The sequence below is a fragment of the Erpetoichthys calabaricus genome, chromosome 10 (assembly GCF_900747795.2).
Source record: "Erpetoichthys calabaricus chromosome 10, fErpCal1.3, whole genome shotgun sequence".
Lineage (NCBI taxonomy): Eukaryota > Metazoa > Chordata > Cladistia > Polypteriformes > Polypteridae > Erpetoichthys > Erpetoichthys calabaricus.
In genome coordinates this window covers 165,849,786-165,875,384 of record NC_041403.2, presented here as the reverse complement: position 1 = coordinate 165,875,384, position 25,599 = coordinate 165,849,786, and the positions used below count along the sequence as shown (strand labels likewise).

The following is a 25,599-nucleotide window of genomic DNA, read 5'->3' as shown; positions in this document are numbered from 1 at the left end:
ATTAGCCAAACAGCAAAGGGTGTACTCAGAATTTATTAGTGACTTTACAGCTCGCTGTATTTTGCATTCTGCACAGCATTTATTTATTTTTAGCAGCTGTATCTCCAAACAGTTGCCAGTGTTACGCCTTTTGCTGTATAAACCACTTCCACTCACTGTTATCTGGTTAAATGGCATCCTGCACCTGCTTATATTTGTCTGCAAAACAAGATGTTCTCCTGCAAAGACATTTCATAATATTGGACCTTTCCCAGATTTTGTAAACGTCCTACAGAGTGCCATCATTCTTTTGAAATATAAGCATTTTAAAAGTCTTGTTTGTAAACCCATGAATATTGACCAGTTTATGATATGAATTTTTACAAATAGAAAAATTACCTGAATTAAGTCTTAGGTTGTGAATGAATGTGCTAATGAACCTTCTGTAGGCAGCTCATCATTGCACATATTTAGTATGTGCTGGTCGGACATTTTTAGCTATAGCTACCAACTTGTTAAAAAATAATGTAAGAAGTCATTTTTAATGGGCCATTACTTAAAACTTTTCAGGCTGCACATTGTTTTACTGTATTAGAAATGAATGGGTATCTCCCTCATCATAACGAAATGTATTTTAAGTAAATCGGTGACTCATAAACAATGCCTGTATGAGAGTTAAGTTATCAGATTTTGGTTCCTTCCTTTTGCCTGATGCTGCTGCCATGGATGCCAGCTTCATAAGTGGCCATCAAAAATGGATAGCTGATTACATAAGTTTTACAATTTAATTTATTGTCCCTTTTTAATGTAGGATTAGACTCTCTATAATCTGGCAAAGGATTTTACTTTGGTTCTCTTTCAGGATTGATGTCCAATGACAAAAAGTGTTATGGTTTAGATGTGTGTAATGTATAAATAAATATGTCTGCCATTCACATAAAGCTGCCTTTTATTTCTGCACGTATTTGCTGTCAAGTCCCCAACCCATCAAGTATTAACACAGTTGCCTGCCAGGTGTTTCCTTTTTGCACTGAATGAACACAAATAAAGTTTGTGGATGGGTAGTGATGTTCATTTAGCCTTAGCTCTTCCCTTTTAAACACAAGAAAACTGACTGTGAAAGAAAATAATTCAATTGGCGCAGACACCACATGGACAATTCACTGGTGCAGGATTTGATCCCAGGACACTAGATCTGGAAGGCAGCCGTGCCAACTACTGAGTTACCATCCTGCTTCTTACCCACTTTTAATGGGGGGGATGGGGGGGGAGTGGAGCAATCAGTTGAATGGTATTTGTAAAATATGACTTCAACTATGAACAGGAATACTCAGAGAGAACATATGATAATATGTTCTTTGGCATTGCACATATGTTTTTAGTTCAATTGCAAATCACCTTCTGTAAGTATAAAGAAAATTATTTTTTGTTCTCAGTGGTTATAACATTGGATGTTGATTACTGTTTTATACTTTTTTGATTTCCTTTTTTCTTGTAGTTGCAGGAATTCTCTCAGCAGACTTTGCCTCTGGCCTAGTGCATTGGGGTGCAGACACGTGGGGGTCTGTTGAGGTTCCAGTTTTTGGAAAGGTATATATACTTTTTTTTTCTCCACAATATCTTTGTAACTTTGTATTGTTTTTTTTTCTCGAAGAATAATGGACTGATTTCACAGCCATATAATAAGAAAAGACAACATGGTGCTATAGTAAATTATGTAAATGCCCTGGTTACCAGCAAACAAGAACTGAACAAACAGGTTAGAAAATGGATGAATATTTCATATCCTATTTACAGTATTAAGAAAATCTAAAGGCTAACAAACGCTACTTCAATCTTAAAAGCGGTATCAATTCAGTTCCATTAAGGATATCCTATATTATTCATGCATAGCTTAAGAAAAATTGCACTGTGAATAAAATATAAAATTACCTATTACTCTGAACTGGAGCTGTGTCGATTTGAGAAATCATGAAAAGTAGATTTAAAGAGAATTTTAAGTTTGGTTTGATCTTATTGAGTACAGGCAGTTTGACAACCCCTGATAAAGAACACATGAGTGTCCTCGTAGAAGGTACTAGAATAACTTGTATAACAGCAGTTATCTCCCATCTTAAAAAGTAGTGACATCTTCAAAACAGATATGTGAGCAAAAGTAAACAATATCAAAAAATAAACTGGAGAGGATTGAAGACGGTGTTGATTTAAAAAGGGCAGCCAAAGCTTTCAATATACTGTATGAGCTACAATAAAATACAGCTCAGTTTGTCATAAGTTGCACTTCTGCCTAGAAGCACAACACGTTACACACTGCAAGTGCATCGATTCATCCATCTAGTTGAAGCAAAGTACACAGTGACATGCAACAAAAAATACAAACCATAGTTGGAGTATTGTGGGCCTTTGTAAAGCAGGATTATCTTTCTACCAAGCTAATGAGCAAAATGGATGGGAGGTGATGGCAGTCCATCTGTGTTGATGATGGGAAGAGGAGGGCATCCACAACTGGAGACATGATTTTGTACAGCCCCATATGTACAAGTCCGTATTATGAATACACAATGGGCGGTCATAAAATCGAGAGTTCACCTTATGAGAAGGATTTAGGATTCGTAGTGGATTCTAAGCTATTGACTTACCGTCAGTGTTCAGAAGCCATTAAGAAGGCTAAAAAAATGTTTGGTTATATAGCACGGTGTGTGGAGTACAAGTCACAGGAGGATCTGCTCAACCTTTATATCACACTGGTAAGGCCTTATCTTGAGTACTGTGTGCAGTTTTGTTGTCCAGGCTACAAAAAAGGACATAGCAACGCTAGAAAAGGTCCAGAGAAGAGCGACTAGGCTGATTCTAGGGCTACAGGGGTTGAATTATGAGGAAAGATTAAAAGAGCTGAGCCTATAGAGTTTAAGCAAAAGAAAATTAAGAGGTGACATTATTGAAGTTTTTTAAATTCTGAAGGGAATTATTCCAGCGGATCGAGACTGTTATTTTAAAATGAGTTCATCAAGAACACGGGGGCACAGTTGGAAACTTGTTAAGGGTAAATTTTGCACAAACATTAGGAAATTTTTCTTTACATAAAGAACGATAGACACTTGGAATAAGCAACCAAGTAGTATGGTGGACTGTAAGACTTTAGGGACTTTCAAAATTGACTTGATGTTTTTTGGAAAAAGTAAGTGGATAGGACTGGCGAGCTTTGTTGAGCTGAATGGCCTGTTCTCATCTGGAGTGTTCTAATGTTCTAATGATTGGTGCATTAGAAGGGTGGTTCCAGCAGACATAATGAAAATGGTGGTATCCTGGTGAAAAATGGTGCACAGTACAATTAAAACTAAAATGTGTGATCAAGACATTGAAATGCGTGAAATGCGGACTGAATTTGTCCATATCACTGCCCATTACAGTAAGTTTCATCATCCTACCTAAGTGGACAACAGAAATAATTCAATCTGTTCCAACATCTTCATGATGAGACATTGTGAATGCTGGTGACATTAAACAAGGAATCAAGTAAGTGTTTGTTAGGCGTATTCCATTCGTGGATACTACAAGCTGAACATCCATCCATCCATCCATTTTCCAACCCGCTGAATCCGAACACAGGGTCACGGGGGTCTGCTGGAGCCAATCCCAGCCAACACAGGGCACAAGGCAGGGAACCAATCCTGGGCAGGGTGCCAACCCACTGCAGGACACACACAAACACACCCACACACCAAGCACACACTAGGGCCAATTTAGAATCGCCAATCCACCTAACCTGCATGTCTTTGGACTGTGGGAGGAAACCGGAGCGCCCGGAGGAAACCCACGCAGACACGGGGAGAACATGCAAACTCCACGCAGGGAGGACCCGGGAAGCGAACCCGGGTCCCCAGGTCTCCCAACTGCGAGGCAGCAGCGCTACCCACTGCGCCACCGTGCCGCCCCTACAAGCTGAACATGCTGCATCCAAATATTAATGACTTTCAATATAAAACTGAGCACGGCTCATCTTACTGCCACCTGCAAGCCTGTTATTGACAGCAGCTGCAGCAGTACTGTGTTTTCCAATCCAGAAGTTTTTGCTGTGGGTTTTTCATGGTTAGTATAATCAATCAGACCCACTGTCACAGCAGAAGTGTCTACACAGATGATGTGCAATTGTCTTCTTGACTGTGGTCACACATTCTCCTGGCATGACTGCTAATTACTCGTCTTCACTGCCACACACGTCTGCAGTGTTGTCTCAAGCAGGCTGATTGGAAAAAGGAATGTCAGTCTGTCATTTTTTGTGATTAAAGCACATTCTGCCGGAGGATGAGTGATGATTGTGTATGCAAGGGGCTACATTCATTGTGCGTACCCAACACACCCAGGCATCATGGTGAAGGGTGGTATTGGCTACAGAGCTTGTTCGTGTTTGGTGTTTGTGTTAGAGACATTAGTCACCACTGGACATGACAGCCAGTCAGTCCTGTTCCTGTACGAAATGGGAGAAGTGTTGTTTCAGCAAGACAGTGCCTGCCTACATTCCATGAGTACAATGCATTGTCACCCTACACGGTGTTTGATCGCTCCTCTAGCCAGACCCCTCCCTAACTGTATATGTATGATTATGGCTAGGGCAACCAGTTGCACCTCCAGCCCAAAGCTGCATGGACTGACATCCCACAGGAGGACATTCATTATCTGTATGACAGTGTAGAGGTCTGTATTACAGCATGGGAAGATTATTAATGTTAGGTTTGTGTAACATGTGACATTCTCTGTGTACCGAGTAACAGTGTTGTATCATATTGTCATGTGATCGTATTCTTAACACATTCAAATGACTGTCTTACCTGAATCTCAGTTCTGTTGTGTGACACCTACCACATGTTTTTTTTTTGGTTCACCAACATATATAAGGCAATGTATGTACCAGAGTGAAAATTTTGAGTTCTCAACAAATTTTACCTGTTTTAGGTATTCCTGAACACAATTTGATCACTTTTTCAGAATGACAGGTATACATCGGGATGTGGAGATAACTCAAAAATGTTCAGTTGTAACTTAGTCCAGTTATTAGATTTGTAATGCTACCAACCAACTGACACGTCGTAATATCTCACCGCAACAGATTGTGCTCTGCAGAGATGAATGATTTTGGTTTGCACTCATTTGTGGGGTGGCACGGTGGTAGCACTGCTGTCTCACAGTAAGTAGACCAGGGTTGGCGTCCCAGATCCTCCATGTGTGGAGTTTCCTCCAGGTGCTCCGGTTTCAAAGACATGCAGGTTAGGTGAATTAGCAACATTAAATTGGCCCTAGTGTGTGATTGGTGTGTGTTTGCTCTGCAATGGACTGGCACTCTGTCCAGGGAATTGTTCCTGCCTTGCGCTCTGTGCTAGCTGAGCTGGGCTCCAGCACCCCTCTCGACCCTGTTCAGAAATAAGCGGGTTAGTAAATGACTGACTGACTGTCTCATTTGTGTCCTTACTATATCAAACCTACAGTAGGTCAGACATACATACATGTTTTCATCAAGATGTAATTTTTTTCCTACTTCATTCTACATGATAAAATATTGCCCTTACTACTAAAAATCACAGCTTTGTGTAGGAAAAGTACCTTTATGAACACGCCATGTTTTTTAACTTACTGCAGAAGCAGAGATGTAAAATGTATTTGTCTAATCCAAGCGTACTGACCAGTTCTGGTTATTTATAAATCTCTCTCCATCTTTTTTTATTTCTTTTTAATATTTAGGCATTCATTCGACCTTTCCGTGAGCACCACATTGACCCCACAGCTATTACCCGGCATGACTTCATTGAAACAAATGGTGACAATTGTATGCTGACAGTTGTGCCTTTAGCAAACATGGCCTTGAAATTTGTTTCTCTCTCACCAGGTAAGTCTTGTATGTACTGTGCCTGTTAAAAGTCTTCACCCCTTTGGAAGTTTCCACATTTTATTTTTATGTAGCGTTAAATCACCGTGGATTTAATTTTGACATTGATATACAGAAAAAGACTCCTTGACATCAAAGTGAAATGGATCTCTACAAAGTAATCTCTATTAATTACAAATATAAAAATTAAATAAATTCATAAATATTCAAGTCATTATTGAGTAGATGCATCTTTGGCAGCCATGATAGCCTTGAGTGGGTGTGTTTACATCTATCTCTGTTTCTTTCTCTTTCTCTATCAGTTGAGCACTTCAGCAGTCCCCAATTTCGTCTTTGCAGAACTGCTCAAGCTCTGTTATGTTATATGGGGATCCTGAGTTGAACAGCCTTTTTCAGGTCCAGCCACAAATTCTCAGTTGGAGTGAGATCTGGGCTCTGACCTGGTCATTCCAGAACATTAACATGGTTGTTTTGAAGCCATTCCTGTGTAGCTTTGACTCTATGCTTGAGCTTTCTTTCTTCTCCCAAGGTGCAGGTTTATTGCAGACTGCATCCATCCTCCTCTCTATCATCACAAGCCTTCCAGTGCCTGTTAAAAAGAGTTATCTTCAGAGCCTGATGCTGCAACCACCATACTTCATGTTGGGGATGATGTGTTTTTGATAACGTGTAGTGTAAAAAGATGTTTAGCCTGGTGGTCAGAAAGATCCATTTTGGTCCCATCATGCCCTAGAACCTTCTTCTAGACATCTTCCATGTCTCCCATTTACCTTCTGGTAGAGTCTAGGTGAGATGTCCTGTGCATTTTTTTTTTCCTTTTCCCCCTCTCCCATAAAGCTGAGAGTAGTGAAGAATCCCAGTAACAGTTGTCTACTTCATGTCTCCAGTCTTTCCCACTGTAGCTTGTAACTCCTTCAGAGTTCTCTGAGGTCTCTTAGTGATCTCGTTTACTCGTCGTCTTCTTGCATATCACTCACTTTTTCTGGATGGCCTGCTCTAGGCAGATTTACAGCTCCACCATTCTATTTACATTTCCTAATGACTGAATTAACTGGATGGATAGATGGAACTTTATTTGTCTCCAAGAAGAAGTATGAATATTTAGTGACTTGGATATTTTTAGGCTCCATACCTTGACTTGGACTTTTCAATCCCCTTTTCACGGAGTTGCTTAGAGAGTTTTTATCTCCATTGTGCAGATTAGGCCACCATACTGACTCATTACAAATGGGACCTTCTACAGTCAGGTGCATTTATACCACAATCAACTGAAACCCCAAACAGGTGACCTCCATTGAACTTATTATGTGAGTTTTAAAACTAAGTGGTCCCAGTAATGATTTAGGGGTGTCATATTAAAGAGGGTTGCGGTGGGCTGGCGCCCTGCCCGGGATTGGTTCCTGCCTTGCGCCCTGTGTTGGCTGGGATTGGCTCCAGCAGACCCCTGTGACCCTGTGTTCGGATTCAGCGGGTTGGAAAATGGATGGATGGATATTAAAGAGGGAATACATGTGTGCATTGTTAATTTTAATAATTATTTTAAATAACTTAATATATTAATTATTTAGACCTCTTTGCAGAGATTAGTTTTCAATTTGACATGAAAGAGTCTCGATCAGTTTTAATATTTTAATATACTAAAATTGGAAAACCTCCAAGGGGGTGAATACCTATTATTGGCACTGTACATCTGTATATGCATACATCTTGGTACTTATAAAATTAGCATATCTGAAATTGTTTAATATTGTTTTAAAAAAGTATGCCAATAAATGTGCCGGAAAAACAAATGTAATTCCAAGTAAGTGTCTTTAGTGAGATAAAAAGCATTTTTTCCTTCACACTTAAGGCATGAAGGCTGGGTATATTCTGCCTCACACACCAAAATCATTTTAATGAATTGTAAATAACTGCTATCCTCAATAAAGCACTGTGTGTCTTGCTTTTGCAGCGGAGATCTCTCATACCTATTCCTGGGAGTGCTATATATTTGCTTTCGCTATCTTTGTGACTCTCACAAACCAGATCCACAAGTGGTCACATACCTACTTTGGCCTACCCAGATTTGTGACACTTCTCCAAGATCTGCATATCATCTTACCCAGGAAGCACCATCGCATCCATCATATCTCGCCACATGAGACCTACTTCTGCATCACTACAGGTGAGCAGCTGTGCTCCTCACGATGAAAATAGACCTGTGATTCAATATATTGTGCCAATATGAAATTTGTACATGAGAACATAATTATAGAATTGGCACATTTTTCTATTTGAATGCATTTAGAAGGACTGTCCTATTGATCTGTTGTTCCAGATTATAGTTTTGTGTTTTCTTTAATGTCTGAAAGGATTACAGATTTTGCAAGAAGCTCTCCTTGGGTAAAATGGTGCTGCTATGTGATAGCTTCTTAACAAAGGCCAGCAAAACATAAAAACATAAACACTTCCCTTCTTTTATGAGGTTTGGCTTTTTTTATGAGGTTTGGTTTTGACTGCAAGATGAAACTCTTGACAATACTAATCTCATTTGCTCTTTTAATGAAATGTATTTATACCAGGAAACAATTGGACTGCTGGTTTTTGATGAAAGGTGTTTCATGTGCTTCTTTTTCCTTCTTACTATCACAGAGTTCCTCTGAAAGTTGCTCTTTAAATTCATGCCATGCACCCTGTAGCGTGGAGACTGCCTTTAAAGGTGATGGGCCACAGTGTTAGCGAGCTGCTCAGGTGGCTCTATATTCAGGCTGACCTCTCTCTGCGATATGTACGCCAGTGTCCTGCAGTCTCATAGTTTCTTGTTCCTCATCGGTGCAACTGCTTTTGGCTCGACATTAATCAACAGTATAGAGTAATGGGAAGTGTGGAAGAGAGGGAGGTGAAGAAGAGAGTGCAGGCAGGGTGGAGTGGGTGGAGAAGAGTGTCGGGAGTAATTTGTGACAGACTGGTATCAGCAAGAATGAAAGGGAAGGTCTACAGGACGCTAGCGAGACCAGCTATGTTTTATGGGTTGGAGACGGTGGCACTGACCAGAAAGCAGGAAACAGAGCTGGAGGTGGCAGTGTTGAAGATGCTCAGATTTGCATTGAGTGAGATGAGGATGGACAGGATTAGAAATTAGGAAATTAGAGGGTCAGCTCAGGTTGGACGATTGGGAGACAAAGTCAGTGAGGCGACATTGCATTGGTTTGGACATGTACAGAAGACAGATGCTGAATATTTTGGGAGAAGAATGTTAAGGATCGAGCTGCCAAAAAAGAGAAAGGCCTAAGAGGAGGTTTATGGAGGTGGTGAGAGAGGACATGCAGGTGATGGGTGTAACAGAATAAGATGTAGAGGACAGAAAGATATGGAAGAAGATGATCTGCTGTGGCGACCCCTAACGGGTGCAGACGAAAGAAGAAGAAAATTGAGCAGAGGATGTGGATCCTTTTGTTTCTTGTGGTATTACAGAGTGTAAGACTTTGTTTTGGATTCGGAGTGTAATGTATGTCTTTAGGTTGCAAAGAAAAGAATTAGTCTGCTATAAACACTTGTGCAGGCAGCTGACGGTGTTTGCTGTGCCTACATTGTGTATCTTGTAGTTGATGCACATCTGATTGGCCTGTGCAATGTGCTTCACTCTGGGAGATGTCACCACAGTTCACTTCCTGTCCTGGTGTGTGCCTACACTGCCATTTATCACGAGAATGACTAGAGGCCTGATTGTGAGGCCAGGGCAGCCTGCCTCTCCAATTTATTGGTGCACATAGCAAATCATAAGCTGTTGATTAACAGACGGACAACCCTTAGCATTTTTTATATACACATACACCCTTAATCCAACTTTCTGAGTTAATTTCTTCAGTTTGTAGCCCCTGTGCTGCAATAACTGCAAAGCCCTCCACCCCTGCACAACCTGGGCACATCAATGCCCAGTAACCATACAGGATGCCAATTAATTGTTTCATATAAGGAGTCCACTTTGTCTGCGGAATACAAACTGTGTCCTACTGATTGATGAAAGAATCCAGAAATGAAAAGCTTATGTAAGGATGTGTGAGGTGTTTGGCTGTTACCCTGGTAGACTTTTCTGGCTGGCACTAATCCAAGATACACTGTCTTCGTCTTCAACTTTATTTAAATAAAAAAAAAAAAACAAAACTAATCCACAGTAATGAAAGCCATAATACAGAGGGTAAAAAAAGTTAGAGAACTGATGTCTTTGTGTAAAAAAATTAGTTTCATATGTTGTACAGCTGTGCATTAAATTATGTAGTTCATGCAGATTGCCTGAGATGGACGGGAATATAGATAAATATTTAAGTTTTTCTTCAAATGGAAATTTGGATTTGTGATTGGCTTCACCTATTAGTGACACTGACCCGGATACATGTGTTTAGTTCACACAAAGTCTGATTTTTGTTTTAAGGTGATTGTGTCCCTTTTTGTTTTTCTCCATGCTAGACATCTTGACTTTAATTTCCTTGTGACGTTATCAGTTGGGCAAACTTCAATAGCTCATTCACCGAAGACACACAGAAGGAAGATGTGACTAAAACCCACTGCAGGACATGTATATGTTTTATTAAGAAGTGAGATTTCAAGGTGCAGTCTAGCAGGTTTCTAATTTACCTGAGACACGCACGCACACACACACACACAGTTTGCTGTCAGTCACCCTTCCAGCCCTGCTTCTCTTCAGCGTAATATGCTGACTACTACAATGCAGTGACCCCCTGTGTGCTGTTATAGTGATAGCGCTTGTAGTTCAAATACGTGTGCTCATCCACGCTTGGGGCAGTGATCTTGATGTGTGTGCCGCCCGTCACTCCAACAACTCCAGAAAAACCAGTGATTTGCACGAATGCAGCTTGCCTTAACATTACTTCATGTGGAGTGATGGTGAAATAAACAGACTGCTGTCACCGTCCTGCTCCACTGACAGACTCAGGAGATCGTTCCTCCCTCACACTATGCGACTGTTCAATTCCACTCGGGGGGGGGGGGGGTAAACGTTAACATTATAACAACAATATTTATTTATACAGCACATTCCCATACAAATAATGCAGCTCAAAGTGCTTTACATGATGAAGAAAACAAAAATAAAAGACAAAGTATTATACAAAGTTACTGTCTGTTATATCTGCATTTTTATCACTCTTTTTAATATTGTTTTTTGTATCAGTATGCTGCTGCTAGAGTATGTGAATTTCCCCTTGGGATTAATAAAGTATCTAATCCTGCCAACTACGCTATCTGTCTATCTATCTATCTATCTATCTATCCATCTAAATCTGCATTATTACTTCATGCCTTGCAAGGGTGTTTAAAATTTGGTGCTAAATTTTGAGACGAGGTTGATTGCAGCATACCCCAGGCACTGCTATTGCAAAGCTGAATTTCCATGTGGCCAGAATAACGTAACAGTACCAACACTTTCGTTTTGGCTAACAGGGCATGGCTTGTTTGCATTGGTGGAGTGATCATGTGATGTAGAAGATTTGTTATGAATATTAGTCCGTGTCTGTCATGTCTTTTAATGAGTTCACTGTTGTCTGGCGTTTCCAAAACATTCTTCCTTTCCTGGAATATGTGTGCCGATCTCGTCATCTTCGGGCAGGTCCTAAAGAAGGTCGGTCAGCTCACAAGCTCCCCCATCCTCCTGTGAAACTCATGAGAAGTTTCCCAAATTAGGAAAGTTGATGAAATTCCACATTTGCATTATGCTGAGATTTTTTTTTTTTTGGCCAGTTATGAATGTTTTCCTACTGGTAAACACTTGATAAATATGGGCACAGACTTCGGTCCAAGTGAGGACATATGGCTGGACTTGACAAAAGCTGTTCACTTAAAATTCTCTTGCAGCCTGATGGAACTTCAGATGTTTTGCAAACACAAATGGGAGGAAAAAAAAAAATGTCAGAGTCCAGATGTGCAAAGCTGATAGACAGAGAGAGAGAGAGAGGCCTGTAAACAAAAGACGCAAGGCTACCATGGCTACACTTGAAATACTTGTGCAGTTGGTTATTTTGGGCTTTATATCTGCAGATGTAATTAATTTAGACCACTTTGCAGAGAACTGCTTTCACTTTAACCTTAGAGTCTTTTTTTTTTTTTTTTCCTGTTGATTACCATCAAAAAAGCCAAATTAACTCCACTGTGATCCAGTGTTGTATAACAAGAAAATGTGAACACTTCCTAAGTAGGTGAATACTATTGATAGGCCCTGTGTTCTGTTTTTCTTTTGTGGCACATTACTAACTGTGTGTTTTCATCATTTCCATTTTTCCGTCTCTTTGCCAGGTTGGCTCAATTATCCTTTGGAGAAACTCGGCTTTTGGCGACGGTTAGAGAACCTCATTCAGGGCCTTACAGGAGAGAAGCCGAGGGCTGATGACATGAAGTGGGCCCTGAAATCCCAGTAACCCAGCAGAATCCACTGGTTTTGGTCCAGTGCTCAGTTACTCCATCTACCTCTTGAATTTAGCACTCCTTAAATGCCACAAGCATTGGAGCCAAAGCCATGAAAGAAGATATGGTTGCCATTGCTTAAAATCAAGGGATTGATTTACCTAAAAAAAAAAAGAAAAAGACTAATACTAATACTTGAAGAACTAAACTGCTTTCCAGCTCACTCAGAAGCACTTTTTCATATATATAATTTTTTTTAACTTTAACTAGAGTATGAAATTGGACTGATTTCAGCTGTCAAGAACGAAGCCACGTCTGGTTCAACAAGATGTCTGGCCGAATGGTTAACGTGGTCGCGGGATTATCACTGGCTGCTCAGTCAAACACGCCATATTAGGTACTGAGGGTGCTCTTCCATGGCTAAAAGCATTAACAAAGATACTATAATTTTATAGTAGTCATCTGTTACATTTATAAATATTTCTTTTTATAAAATTTAAACTGATACTTAATGAAAACTTGAAATAGCAATTATAAATGAGCATTTATGCCAGGCCTGCTTCTCGCTAAGATGTTCTGAATTTATTTCTAAATGGGCTAAGGGTGAGTGTGAATGGGTGGGTGCGTGATTGTGCGTCCCATCCAGGCCTGGTTTTTGCCTCACCCCTGTATCGGACATGAAAGTAGATGAATAGAACTGACAGCAATTTTTATCATTTGTGATGCAAGCCTTTAAAATAAACGTCTTTCAGTAAGTCAGTGATAGATGCAGATACATTCAGAATACTGACTAATATGTTAAATACAAAAGCACAATATTAGAAATTAAAGTCTGCATTCGTTTAAAAAAAAAAAATAGAATATGAAAGTTGGCTGGGATTGATAAAATACAGCAATCCTGGATGGGCTCAGAAAATGGACGGCTGGATAACCTCCGCTTGTTTTAAATTAATTGATAATTATAATTAATTTCAGTATCTTTGCGTCCATCTCTAACATAGTTACTGTGTATTATATGTATATACCAATTTTAAATATCACGTGAATCTGCTGTTACATATTTATAAATATATTGGTAATAACATTCCTATTATTGATTATATATTGTAAAATGGTGGGTGGGGTAAAGCAAAATAAAATGGTAACACGATTATTGCCATCGAGGTCCACAGAGGGCCGTTGTTCTTATTCCAGCCGGTCGTCTAATCAGATGTTGTTGTTTTGTGTGTCTCATTGACTACACCACTAATTTCATGCTGAGCTTTCATTGTCTGGCCTTTGTTTTGCTACAGCATTCAGTAAAGCGTGGTGTTCAAGCGCCGCCACTCACAGAACCTTCTATCGATTTTATTGTTGTGTCTCGTGTGCTCCTGTCCGTGTGTCACCCTTGATAACTTCGCCCACAGCTTGTTCCTGCCTTGTTCTTAACTTGCTGGGGCAGGTTTTGGGATCCTGTGACCATGAACTGGACTGAACCGGTCCGATCATTTCAAGACAATTGTGAAATGGCAGAGTTCACTTCAAATAAGGCAAAGTGGTGGCAAAGACCTGTGCACATTTTTTCCACTCGCAGTGTACTGTTAGAATTAGATACACTGTGCATTCACTTTTTTCACATTTCTTGTTCACTTGCATTAATGTTTCCCCCCTCATAGATGTCCAATCACTGTTTGGATTGATTCTCCTGTTGTATGACCACGGGGGATGCTGCTGTGAGTGCTGAGGGTCTTCTGGTGTCAGACAATGTCCACTAGTCCAGTCCCCTGTCACACAGATATTCTTTTCTGTCTGGGCCCATTTTACACTCGGACCCCTTCACTTTCTACACTCCATTACCCATCATTACAAAGTGACAAGTTTTTTGTTCGTTTTTTTTTTTTTTAATGAAAAACTGAAATCTCATTTATAGAAACACTCAGACCCTTAATTCAGTACTTTGTAGAAGCCCCTTTTGTTAGCTTCCATGTCTTTGTGGGTGAGTCTTGACAAGCTTTACACACCTGAATTTGGGCAGTTTATTCCATTGTTTCTGACAGATCCTCTCAGGCTCTGCTAAATTGGAGCTTGAGGCGCGAGTAGACAGCTTAATATTTGCATTCTAATCCACATGGGCAGATGCTAACAGGAGTGGAGGACTCGGCATTTCTATTCTTGAAAACTGTTAAAATGGAAAAGCAGTGTCTGGCCCCATAAGTGGCCATTGCCTGTCATTGCTCTGTGCGTGTTCTCTCTGCATGTCAGGTGGATTGGCATGTCTATTAGATTATATAGCGCCTTGAGATGTGTGGAGTGCAAGTCCAAGGAGGTTCTGCTGAAGCTTTATAACACACTGGTGAGGCCTCATCTGGAGTACTGGGTGTAGTTTTGGTTTACAGGCCACAAAAAAGGACAAAGCAGTGCTAGAAAAAGTCCAGAGAAGAGCCACTGTGTTGATTCCAGGGCTACAGGGGATGAATTATGAGGAAAGATTAAAAGAGCGGAGTCTTTACAGTTTAAACAAAAGACAATTAAGAGGAGACCTGATTGAAGTGTTTAAAATTATAAAGGGAGTAAACATAGTGGATCAAGATTGTGACTTTAAATTGAGGTCATCAAGGACACAGGGACACAGCTGGAAACTTGTAAAGGGGAAATTTCACACAAACAGGACGTTTTCCTACACGCAGAAAACCACAGACACATGGAATAAGTGACCAAGTAGTGTGGTGGACAGTAGGACTTCAGGGACTTTCAAAACTTGATGTTATTTTAGAACAATTAAGTGGACAGGACTATCCAGCTTTGTTGGGCTAGAGGGCCGGTTCTCATCCGGATTGTGCAAATGTTCTAAACTTATCCGGTGTGTGTTTGTGAGTTTGTCTTCTGATTACAGACTGTCCTTGCTGCAGCCTGCCCCTCATCAGACATCCAGCACCTCCGAGGGGTACTTGGCAAATGTAGATGAGAAACATCCATCTGCAGGTTTAAACAGGCACTTTCATGGTGGTGACGATGATGTCACTGTCTGTCTGGCTATGCAACGCACTAACAACTCTAACCTCTGACCTTGAGTTAGCCCAAATCTTAACTGTTTATAATACACTAACCTTAACGTCCACTGTGATGGCTATTACTGGATTAGGCAGGTCTGACACTAACAACATTTATTTATATGGCATTTTTTCATACAAGTGATGTAGTTCAAAGTGCTTTACAAGACGAAGAAAGGAAAATATGAAAATAAGCTCAGGTAATACTAAGTAACAAAGAATACAGTAAGGTCCAATGGCCAAGAGGACAGAAAAAAAACTCCAGGGGCTGGAGAGAAAAAACAAAATCTAAGGGGGTTCTGAGGCCATGAGACCACCCAGACCCCACTGGGCAATCTACCTAACGTAAATGATCTCAATCAGTCCTCATGGTTTTCAGGCTTCATGTGGAAGAATTAGATGATGATGGTCATGTGGACATCTGGCCTTCAATCCATCAATGTAGGGACTGCACGGTGCTTTGATCAGGTTGTGGGGGTGCAGATCGCCACCACAGAAGACCGGAAAAAGAACATTAGAGAAATAACAATAATAATAAAAATAATAATAATGAATGTCTGTGTGAAACTGGCACAGCAGGGGGCGCCAGATGCACTGGTATGAGTATATCCACTTCCAGGGAAAACGGGCAGGAATTTTTTTTTTTTTTTTGTTCTTTGTTTCGCCTTATACAATTTCTTGTATTAGGAATTTGGTAGTTTTCGCATACCCCTTGGGGTCAGAGCGCAGGGTCAGCCATTGCACAGCGCCTCTGGAGCAATTACAGGTTAAGGTTCTTGCTCAAGGGCCCAGCAGAGCAGGATCTCTTTTGGCAGTGACGGGGATTTGAACCGGCAACCTTCGGGATACCAGCGCAGATCCTTAGCCTCAGAGCCACCACTCCGAATTTACAACTCGCTTAAAGGGTCGTCCACTTGCTTTTTTTTTTTTTTTTTTTTTTTGGAAAATTGAAATTAAAGATTCACAAATTAATGACTACATGTGAATTCAAGTCCTGGCCCTTCAGTTGCTTTTTCAGAAGTAATGAGAATGGTCTGCCATTCAAAACAGTTTTATGTCATTGCTTGTATGCAGTCCTTGCATCTTCACTTTAGATTAGATCGATAGATGGATGTGAAAGGCCCTATATAACAGATAAATAGGTGAACGGCACTATATTTTAGATAGATGAAAGACACTAAGATAGAGTACTATATAATTAATAAGCGAAAGGCACTTTATGTTAGATGGATAGATAGATAAGGTACTATATAATTAATAGATTAAAGGCACTGTATGATTGATAGATAAGAGTGTATGCATACAGAAGCAAAAACGAAGTACAAAGATGCTAAGTATAATATAAGACGATATAATAAATACTATGCTAAAAAACTAAACTTACAACATGGCAAAGAAAGAATGCTTGTAGGGATGGAAGGTCAATTACTTACCAGTATGTTGTACAGAAAACAAGTTAATGATTTTAAAACTAAAATAAAGTTGCCCAAGTGCAGTAATAAAACGAAAACGTGGAGGAAAGCAAAAAGCATTATTTTTATTAATAATAATAAATAATAATGCTACACAGCTCCCAAAGGTAATTTCTTCTTTGTTCTTGAAATAATTTGCAGCTTGATACTAGATTTTTTGTATTAGAGGGTCTTTTTAAGATGTGGCAATAAATTCAATAGCCAAAGAGAAAAGAAAGCAACTGGATAATACGTCGCCACTGCCCGAGTATCGGAAACCCACCGCCCAGTAGCGTAGCGTGGGTGTCAACCGCCCGGGGCGGAGGAAAATTCCGCCGCCCCCTTATTTACATATGGTTCAAATTTTTACAAGATATTATTATTATTTATTGTGAAATTTTGCGGGCCGCCACTGTCACCGTCACCTCCGCCTCGTACATTCTGAGTGGGCAAAGGAGGACCTCCGGCGTAGGTGCAGTCGGCCTGCATATCTTAATACCCCGTACCTCATGAGGGGCTCGTAACAAAATGTTGGTGGGGTAAGCGTAGTAAGGTGTCATCCAAAGAGAGCACTGCAGGTTTTCACCGTATGAACAGAGTTGGTCTGCGGAGAGTTACGTGTCGATGTTTCTTGCTGTTTGCTTGCCGCTGTGACTTGCGTGCTCATTTTTAAAGACTTTAAAAACTCTGATTTTGCGCGAGTTATTTTTATAGACAATGGATTTCGCGGGTTCCTGAAAGCGGGACTTCGGGGGGCTCTGTGCGTACATCAGCATGAAGCCCGCCGTTTTACGAATGTTAAAAGCAGATCCATAGAAATTGATTATGCCCGTACTTGTCAGACTTGCCGCTCAGATCGCCATCCTTTGTCGTCAATTTAAATTTTGATTTCAGGACTTTGAGGGCTGCAAGACAATTTTTTCAAGTGTTTCGAGCTCCTTTAATGTGGACAACGTGCCAAGTAACTGAATTCCTGGGCAGCAGGGCGAACCTAAAATAAGCCAAAGCGTCTTTTTCTTGAATTTTGCAGACTGCACATTACTTAGGATTTTTTTTCCCCCCAGGGCTTTGCGAACATACTGGCATGGCCTCAATCATTATGTAGCACCAGTTTCAGCTGTGCGCAGGACTTTTAACAAATGGATTTGCTAAACGCCTATACAGAAGCTTACTAACAGATACGCATCTTTGCAGTAAATTGTCGCGACATCCCGCATTTCATTTCACGGTCAGAAGTTGTGCAGAAGGAAGCAGCTTCACGCCAGAACACTGGCATAAAATTACTGTTACTGATGAGTATTTGAGCATTGCCCTTAATAGCTTTTAATAAAAAGTTTCACAATTCAAACAATTTTGGAACAACTACTTTTAAAAAGTTAGCGAGTGAGATTAACGTAAATGCTAGTTTTATATATACGGCAGACTGGATGAGTCATTATTAACGATGTGTCCACCTCTGCTTCACACTAATACGTCCGGAAAAGTGTGATCAATAGGATTTACCAGGGCCCCTATTGCTGTTTTTCCCTTAGGGACCCCAAATCATTAAATCCGCCTCTGCACGAAAATCCCGAGACGTACTTACGTCGATAACGTGCCAGTTCCACACGGCCTAAAGAAGAACTGTTGTTAGCCGGATGACTGAGCGTAGACCGGCGTTGTCATTGCACCGTAACGTTTAAATTGGTCAATGCAACACGCCAGAACAGAAAAGGTGTTGATGCGGAGGTGTATGGACAAAGTTAAACGCGTTTGCCCCTGAGGACTGATTGACCCTTGCGGCGTTCCATTGCGCGCCTCTCACTGACGATGCGCGAATCTCCGGAGTTTCGTTTCCTCTTCTCACGCGCGCGCGCCGCTCTATACGCACAGTGACGTGCGCGTCCCCGTGCGGCAGCAAGAAGATGGCGGTGGACGCCGGATCTGGTAGGAGAAAGAGCGAATCGGATATTATATGCAAAAGCGTTTGGGCTTCGTTTATGAAAGCGGGACATCGTGTATTCAGACGAGAGTGCTGCGTTCAAAGCTCCTCTCTCGTTCGTTTGGTTTCGGCGAACATTTTTGGCTTGTCCTTTCCACGAACGTCCCCTAGATAGTTTCCTACATTGCACGTCTGGACGCGCTCCTCTGCTACAACTTTGAGTGCGTTTGCGGTCCTGCTCGTTATGTACATTTAGTAAGCGAAGGCGTTCGCGTTAAACATTGTAATGCCGGGTAGACGGAAAATGCGTCTGGAGCCTCTTTCCGAAGAAGCCTTGAGCAGTCGCGTTTGGGTGTAAAGCCAAGCCGTGCCGTGTCGCCAGCAAAACGGGTGCGTCGCTGCGCCGCTTCGCCTGCGTTTTAAAAACCGCATGCAGGGGGGATGGGAGGGGGGCACACAGTTTAAAGGAGCTGTCTTAGAAAGAAAGGAATGGTCACGTATCGACCCCGTGTCTCCCAGCCGAGTGTCTAGTTTTTTTTTTCTTTCGTATTTTTAAATGATCCAAGCACACATTGACTGCTCGAATGATTCGGTAGTATGCCGAAGTCGGGGCGACAGACATACAGGCGCACAGGGAGATAGTCGTCCCTGTTAGCACGAAGCCCGAACTCCTTACAGACTGTTGGGTTTTTGTCGCAGCACACTTTTAAAGGACCTCAAGAAATGGATAACAAGCTCGGATCGGTCCGTTCAGGAAATGGACAACAAGCGCGGATCGGTCCGTTCTGCGTAATTGACGTTCTAGCAGCAATTAAAGCTACGAAACTCAGAACTGTCCGGTCAGTTTTTTTTTTTTTTTATTATTTCTATTGTGCCTGTAGCCATTCCTGTAGTTGGCTCACGTTCCTTACTTAGTATTGGTGAGGCTTTGGAAGGGCAACATGTGACACATTGAGGGTCTCTGCTCTCCATCACCTTCAATCTCAAGTGCTGCACTTTATGTAAGTTAATTCTTTGCTTCATGCAGGGACTTCCATGGTGCACTTCTTACACATTTTTAGTAGGAGAGTTATTTATTTTTTAAGCTACAGTCATGTGAAAAAATAACCATACCCCAAGGATATTGTTGGCTTATTCTGCATATTTGAACAGGCAAACAGTAGATCTTCATGTGAACAGTGCCTACAGATAAAGGTGATCTACTTAAATAAATGATCCATATTATTGACATAGTGTATTCATTCTTATAATCTAAATGAAGGAGAATACAGGTTTGCCACATGGAAAAACTTAAGGCTACCCGTACATTTTTGCCCACTTCAGATCCATCAGATTAGAATTGGGTGTTCCAGATTAAGTGCCAAGGATCAGAACTTGCTTAAGGCTTATGCAGCTGGCCCCTGTCTAATTTAAACCACAGGTATTTTAAAGGTCTGGTGTTCTCGTTACTATTGATGTGTGTGGTGTCATCATGCCTAGACCAAAAGGGCTCTCGTAGGACCTCAGAGAAGGGGGTTGTGGATGTTGAGGAGTCTTCCAAGGGATTTCAAAGGGTCACCAAATTATTTGAAATCAGTCATTCCACTGTAAAGAAAATCATCCACAACTGCAGTAAATTTCAAATGATGGCTAATTTTTCCAGGACTGGCCTGCTCGGTAAATTCAGCTGTTTGATAGTAAAAGAAGTCTCCAAGAATCCCAATAATTTCATTGCATGTAACTCTTGTAAACCCCAGTGTTGGTGTACATGCATCAGCAATTAGAAAGGGAGACTGCAGAAGTGTGAACTGCATGTGTGGTGTGCCAGGGAAGAAAAAAGCTTTTGCTGTCCAAAAAGAGCATTAGAGCAAGATGACAGTCTGCAGTTGACCAGCTAAGCAAAGACCAGACCTTCTAAACCAAATATGCTCTGGACAGATGATTCAAAGAGAGAGATGTTTGGCCATAGTAACAGTCAACAGTGCAAACCGAGGACGGCATTTCAAGAGAGGAACTTGAGCAACTGTGGAGCATGCTGGTAGAAATGTTCTGGTTTGCAGTTGCTTTACCGCCTTGGGGCCTGGACAGCTTACGGCCAGTGAGTCAACTTTGAGTTCTGCGTCATTTCAGGGTGTGCTTCAGGAGAATGTGAGGCCATCTGAAAGTTGAAGTCAAGCTGGAAATGGACCTTTCAACATGATAACGACCTGAAACGCACTAGCAAGTCCACTGAGGATTGGTTCAAAAAGAAGAAACGGAGGGTTATAGGCTGACCAGGCCCGATATGAATCCCTTTGAAATGTTGAAACGGACAGGAAACGCAAGAAAGCCCACAGTTATCTTACAACTGAAAGGAATTTTGAATGGAAGAGCGGTGAAAATTATTGAGGCAATGTCAGAGGCCTGCTGGCAGTTAAAAAAAGTCAATTCTGCTAAAAGGAGCAGTACCAGCTTCTGAGGCCAAGGGGGGGACTTACTTTTTCCGTAGCAGATGTCAATTTATACTTGAATTGAATAAGTTTATGCTTTAATTGGCACTTTTCTATTATCGTGACGCAAATCGTATTATTGTTTTTAAGATTAGGCACCCAAAGAGGACATTAACATTATGGACGTATAGGTAACTATGCTCCACTACCACTAACTTTAAGGTTAATATTTGTGGTTGGGGTAGGCCAGTCAATTTAAAATACAAAAATTAAGCAACCAGGGAGGCTGCCTCACAGATTTGTGTCATGATAATAGAAAGCGCCCTTTAATTTATTCTGGTAAATCACCTTTAATTGTAGGCACTGAATTTGCATGAAGATGAAGTATGTTCAAAAAGTTGTCAATTTACATGGGGTGTCCTTACTTTTTCAAATGACTATCTATCTATAGATAGATATTATATACTGTACACCAATCAGCCACAACATTAAAACCACCTGTCTAATTTGTGAATTTCCCATTGGGATTAATAAAGTATCTATCTATCTATCTATCTATCTATCTATCTATCTATCTATCTATCTATCTATCTAATATGGTATAGGTCCCCCTCGTGCTATCAATACAGCACTGACCCATGAAGGCAACGACTTCAGAAGAACCCCGAAGGTGTCCTTTGGCACTGAGATATTAACAGCAGGACTTTTAAGTCCTGTGATTTGCGAGGTGGGACCTCCATGGATCGGAATTGTCTTTGCTCACACATACCACAGATTCGTGATCAGGTTGAGATCTGGGGACTTTGGAGGCCAAGTCAACACCTTGAACTCTGTTGTATTCCTCATGAACTCTCTGTCGTGTTCCTCAATCCATTCGTGAGCAGTTTTTTTCATTGTTGCATTATCTGCTGAAAGAGGCCATCCCCATCAGAGAATATTGTTGCCATGAAGGGGCATACGTGTCCAAGTAACATCCACATGAATGTCAGGACCCAAGGTTTTCCTGCAGAGCATTACCCAGAGCATTGCATTGTCTCTGTTCGTTTGCCTTCTTCCCATAGTGCATCCTGCTGCCATCTTTTCCTCCAGGCAAACAACGTACACTCACCCAGCCATCCATATGATGTATTAGAAAATGTGATTCATCAGACCACGCCACCTTCTTCCATTTTTCCATGGTCCAGCTCTGATGCTTATGTGCCCATTGTAGGTGCTTTTTAATAATAAGTTACATTTATTGAGCACCTTTTACAAACCCAAGGTCGCTTTACATACATGCAGAGTAAAAAAAAAAAAAATTTACACAAGTCAAAACTTTGTAGAAGAGGAAAGTTTTAAAAGTGCAGAAAGAGGAGCAATCTTGGAGAGACTGAGGAAGAGAGTTCCAGAGTTGAGGGGCTATAGCACTGAAGGACCTGCCTCCCTGGGTGGAGATTACTACTCGAGGACCTGAGAGAGCGACAAGGAGTGTAAGGAGCTAGTAGCTGTGAGAGGTAGAGAGGGGTGAGCCTATGTAGGGCTTTGAGGATGAGAAGCCGAATCGTGAATTTAATCCTTGATGGAACCGGTAACCAGTGAAGTTGGGAGAGAACATGGGAGACATGAGCCAAACACTTTGTATGGGTGAGAACTCTGGCTGCGGAGTTCTGAATTAGTTTAATTGTTTTTGTGGTGGACAGGTGTCAGCATGGGCATTCTAACAGGTCTGTGTGTACACCACAAGCTGCAGTGCACTTTGTATTCTGACACGTTTCTGCAATGGCCTGCATTAAGTTTTTCAGCAATTTGTGTCCAAGTAGTTATTCTGTGGGATTGGAATAGATGGGCTAGCCTTCGCTACTCATGTATACTAGTGAGCCTTGGGCACCCATGACCCTGTCTCTGGTTCACAGTTGTCCTTTGTTGGACCACTTTTTGTAGACACTAACCACTGCATACTGAGAGCCCTCCCACAAGACCCACCATTTGGAGATGCTGTGATCCAGTCGTGTAATCATCACAGTGTGGCATTTGTCAGAGTCGCTCAGATCCTTATGCTTATTCCACACATCACCTTCAAGAACTGATTGTTCACTTGCTGCCTGATATATCCCACCTCTTGACAGGTGCCATTGTAACAAGATAATGTTGTTAACCTGATCTATTGGTGGTTTTAATGTTGTGGCTAATTGGTGTGTGTGTGTGTATATACGGTATATACGCGTTATGGTGTGCACAGTCGTGAGTTACTCTTTAAAATTTGCACACATTACATACCCTTGGTGTTAATTTACTAAGAAGTTCATTCTTTGAGCTTTCATTTTTAGTGATGGTTCTCTCTAAGCAGCTGCTTTCATAACATCTTGCATCCTCTTTTTACTTGGGTATCCTGGCAGTGTCAGATATTCTGTGGTTTCGGTGGTGCACCTGTTTCTCTCGCTGGCATAGAGAATGTAGAGATCTGCCAAATGACAGGAGACCTTTCAGTCCCTCAAGCCTGTTTGTTTAAGCTGTCCCAAAATCTTAAAAGGTGGTCAAGGTTTCTTCTTCAACTCCATGCCACGGCAGTATATGCAAAGAGTTTTTGGAGGCTGAAACAGAGAAGTGCTTCCTGGCTCCAGTCCTAAATACTCTCCACTAGGTGTCCTTGAGCGTGTGATTCACCCTTGAGCTGAAAAGAATTCTGCCGGACCTGCTTTAAAAAATGCTTTTCAAGGATTATGAAGACCTGGATGAGGTCCCCACACGGTCTCCTCTGCTCGAGACTAAACAGTTTTAATTCTCCAACTCTGTCACAGGAGAACATGTGCTCGAGCTCTGAGATGCACTTGGTTGCTCTCCTCTGCACAGCTTCAAGTGCTGCTGCTGTCTTTCTTGTACTGTGGTGACCAAAACTGCATACACTACTCCTGATGTGGTCTCACTAGTGCATTATATGGTATGACGATCCCATCCCTTCATTTATATTCAATGGGCTTTACCACGTAGCCTCATTGTTAATTTGTCTTTTTTAATCTCTTCTAAACATTACTTAAATGATCAAAATGTTGTGTCAACATAAAGCCTTAAATCCTTTTCAGAGGTCGCTTCTTGTATTTACAGTATATTTGCCATTCCAGTTGCTCACATGTAGCACTTTGCACTTTCCTATGTTAAATTGTATTTTCCAAATGTCTACCCGATTTTGTAGTGTTTTGGAACAAGTTTACTTTTGTTGTGTGGTCCCAACCTGTCCTCCTCCGCTGTTCCTCCAATTTTAGTTTCATCTGTGAATTTCACAAGTTTACTTATTATACCAGAATCCATGTCCTTAATTTAAATCAAAGAAGAAGTAATGGTCCGAGGGCAGACCCCAGAGTGGGGCACTCCACCGATGACCCCATTGTCTTCTTACATGTACTCTTTATGCCCTGCCGATTAACCACCTTGAGCTCCCATCTTGTAGGTTACCTCTGATGCCTACAACTTACCGTTTCAGAATTAATCTTCGGTGTGGGTCAACTGAGTAAGATGTGTTTTGAAAGTCTTAAGGAAATTCTGTCGTTTGCTTTTGTCAACTGTTTAAAAAATATGTAAAAGATCTAAAGGTTTTTTTGGTAAGATCTTCCTCTCATAAATCTATGCTGGCTGTTATTTAGTTGATATTTTCATTATAGTCCTTTCTTTGCTTCATTCCTTTTTGTAGTGCCTTCGAGTTACTTACTCTTACTGTACTCATAATTTTAGTCTTTATTAATGTACTATAGTGTGCAATGTTTGCTCTGAGGATGTTGATGGAGACGTATAGAGAAGGCCAGAAGGAGCTGCATTGTGTCTTGCATGATGTTCCAACATCGATGGATTAAAAGCCAGAAGTCTGCATGACCATCATCATCAAGTCCTTCTGTGCGAAACTTAAATACAAAGAGGACTATTTCATTTACAGTACTGTGCAAAAGTTTTAGGCAGGTATGAAAAAATGCTGTAAACAAAGAATGCTTTCAGAAATGGAAGTGTTAATCATTTATTTTCATCAATCAACAAAATGCAGTGAATGAACAAAAGAGAAATCTAAATCAAATCAATATTTGGTGTGACCATCCTTTGCCTTCAAAACAGCATCAATTCTTCTAGGTACACTTGCACACAGTTTTAGAAGGAACCCGGCTGGTAGGTTGTTCCAAACATCTTGGAGAACTAACCACAGATCTTCTGTGGATGTAGGCTTCCTCACATCCTTCTGTCTCTTCATGTAATCCCAGACACACTCGATGATGTTGAGATCAGGGCTCTGTGGGGGCCATACCATCACTTCCAGGACTTCTTGTTGTTCTTTACGCTGAAGATAGTTCTTAATGACTTTGGCTGTATGTTTGGGGTCGTTGTCCTGCTGCAGAATAAATTTGGGGCCAATCATACACCTCCCTGATGGTATAGCATGATGGATAAGTATCTTCCTGTATTTCTCAGCATTGAGAACACCATTAGTCCTGACCAAATCTCCAACTCCATGTGCAGAAATGCAGCCCCAAACGTTCAAGGAACCTCCACCATGCTTCACTGTTGCCTGCAGACA

At 41.2% G+C, this 25,599-nt stretch overlaps 1 protein-coding gene and 1 long non-coding RNA gene across 3 annotated transcripts in view; both read left to right on the top strand.

Moving 5' to 3' along the window:
* LOC127529313 (uncharacterized) overlaps positions 1 to 25,599 on the top strand; it is a 232,405-nt gene that overhangs the window by 128,317 nt on the left and 78,489 nt on the right. The window lies entirely within an intron of this gene.
* The window catches only part of LOC114659762 (ubiquitin-conjugating enzyme E2 variant 1), a 60,703-nt gene that overhangs the window by 18,189 nt on the left and 16,915 nt on the right, over positions 1 to 25,599 (top strand). Inside the window, exons 3-5 of one of the 2 annotated variants that reach the window (XM_051932419.1) lie at positions 1,478 to 1,569; positions 5,716 to 5,860; positions 7,812 to 8,024. In XM_051932419.1, coding sequence (XP_051788379.1) covers positions 1,478 to 1,569; positions 5,716 to 5,860; positions 7,812 to 8,024 — 450 coding nt within the window. Of the gene's footprint in view, positions 1 to 1,477; positions 1,570 to 5,715; positions 5,861 to 7,811; positions 8,025 to 18,539; positions 18,663 to 25,599 lie in introns of those variants that run through there. The other variant, XM_028812404.2, reaches the window with a different exon arrangement.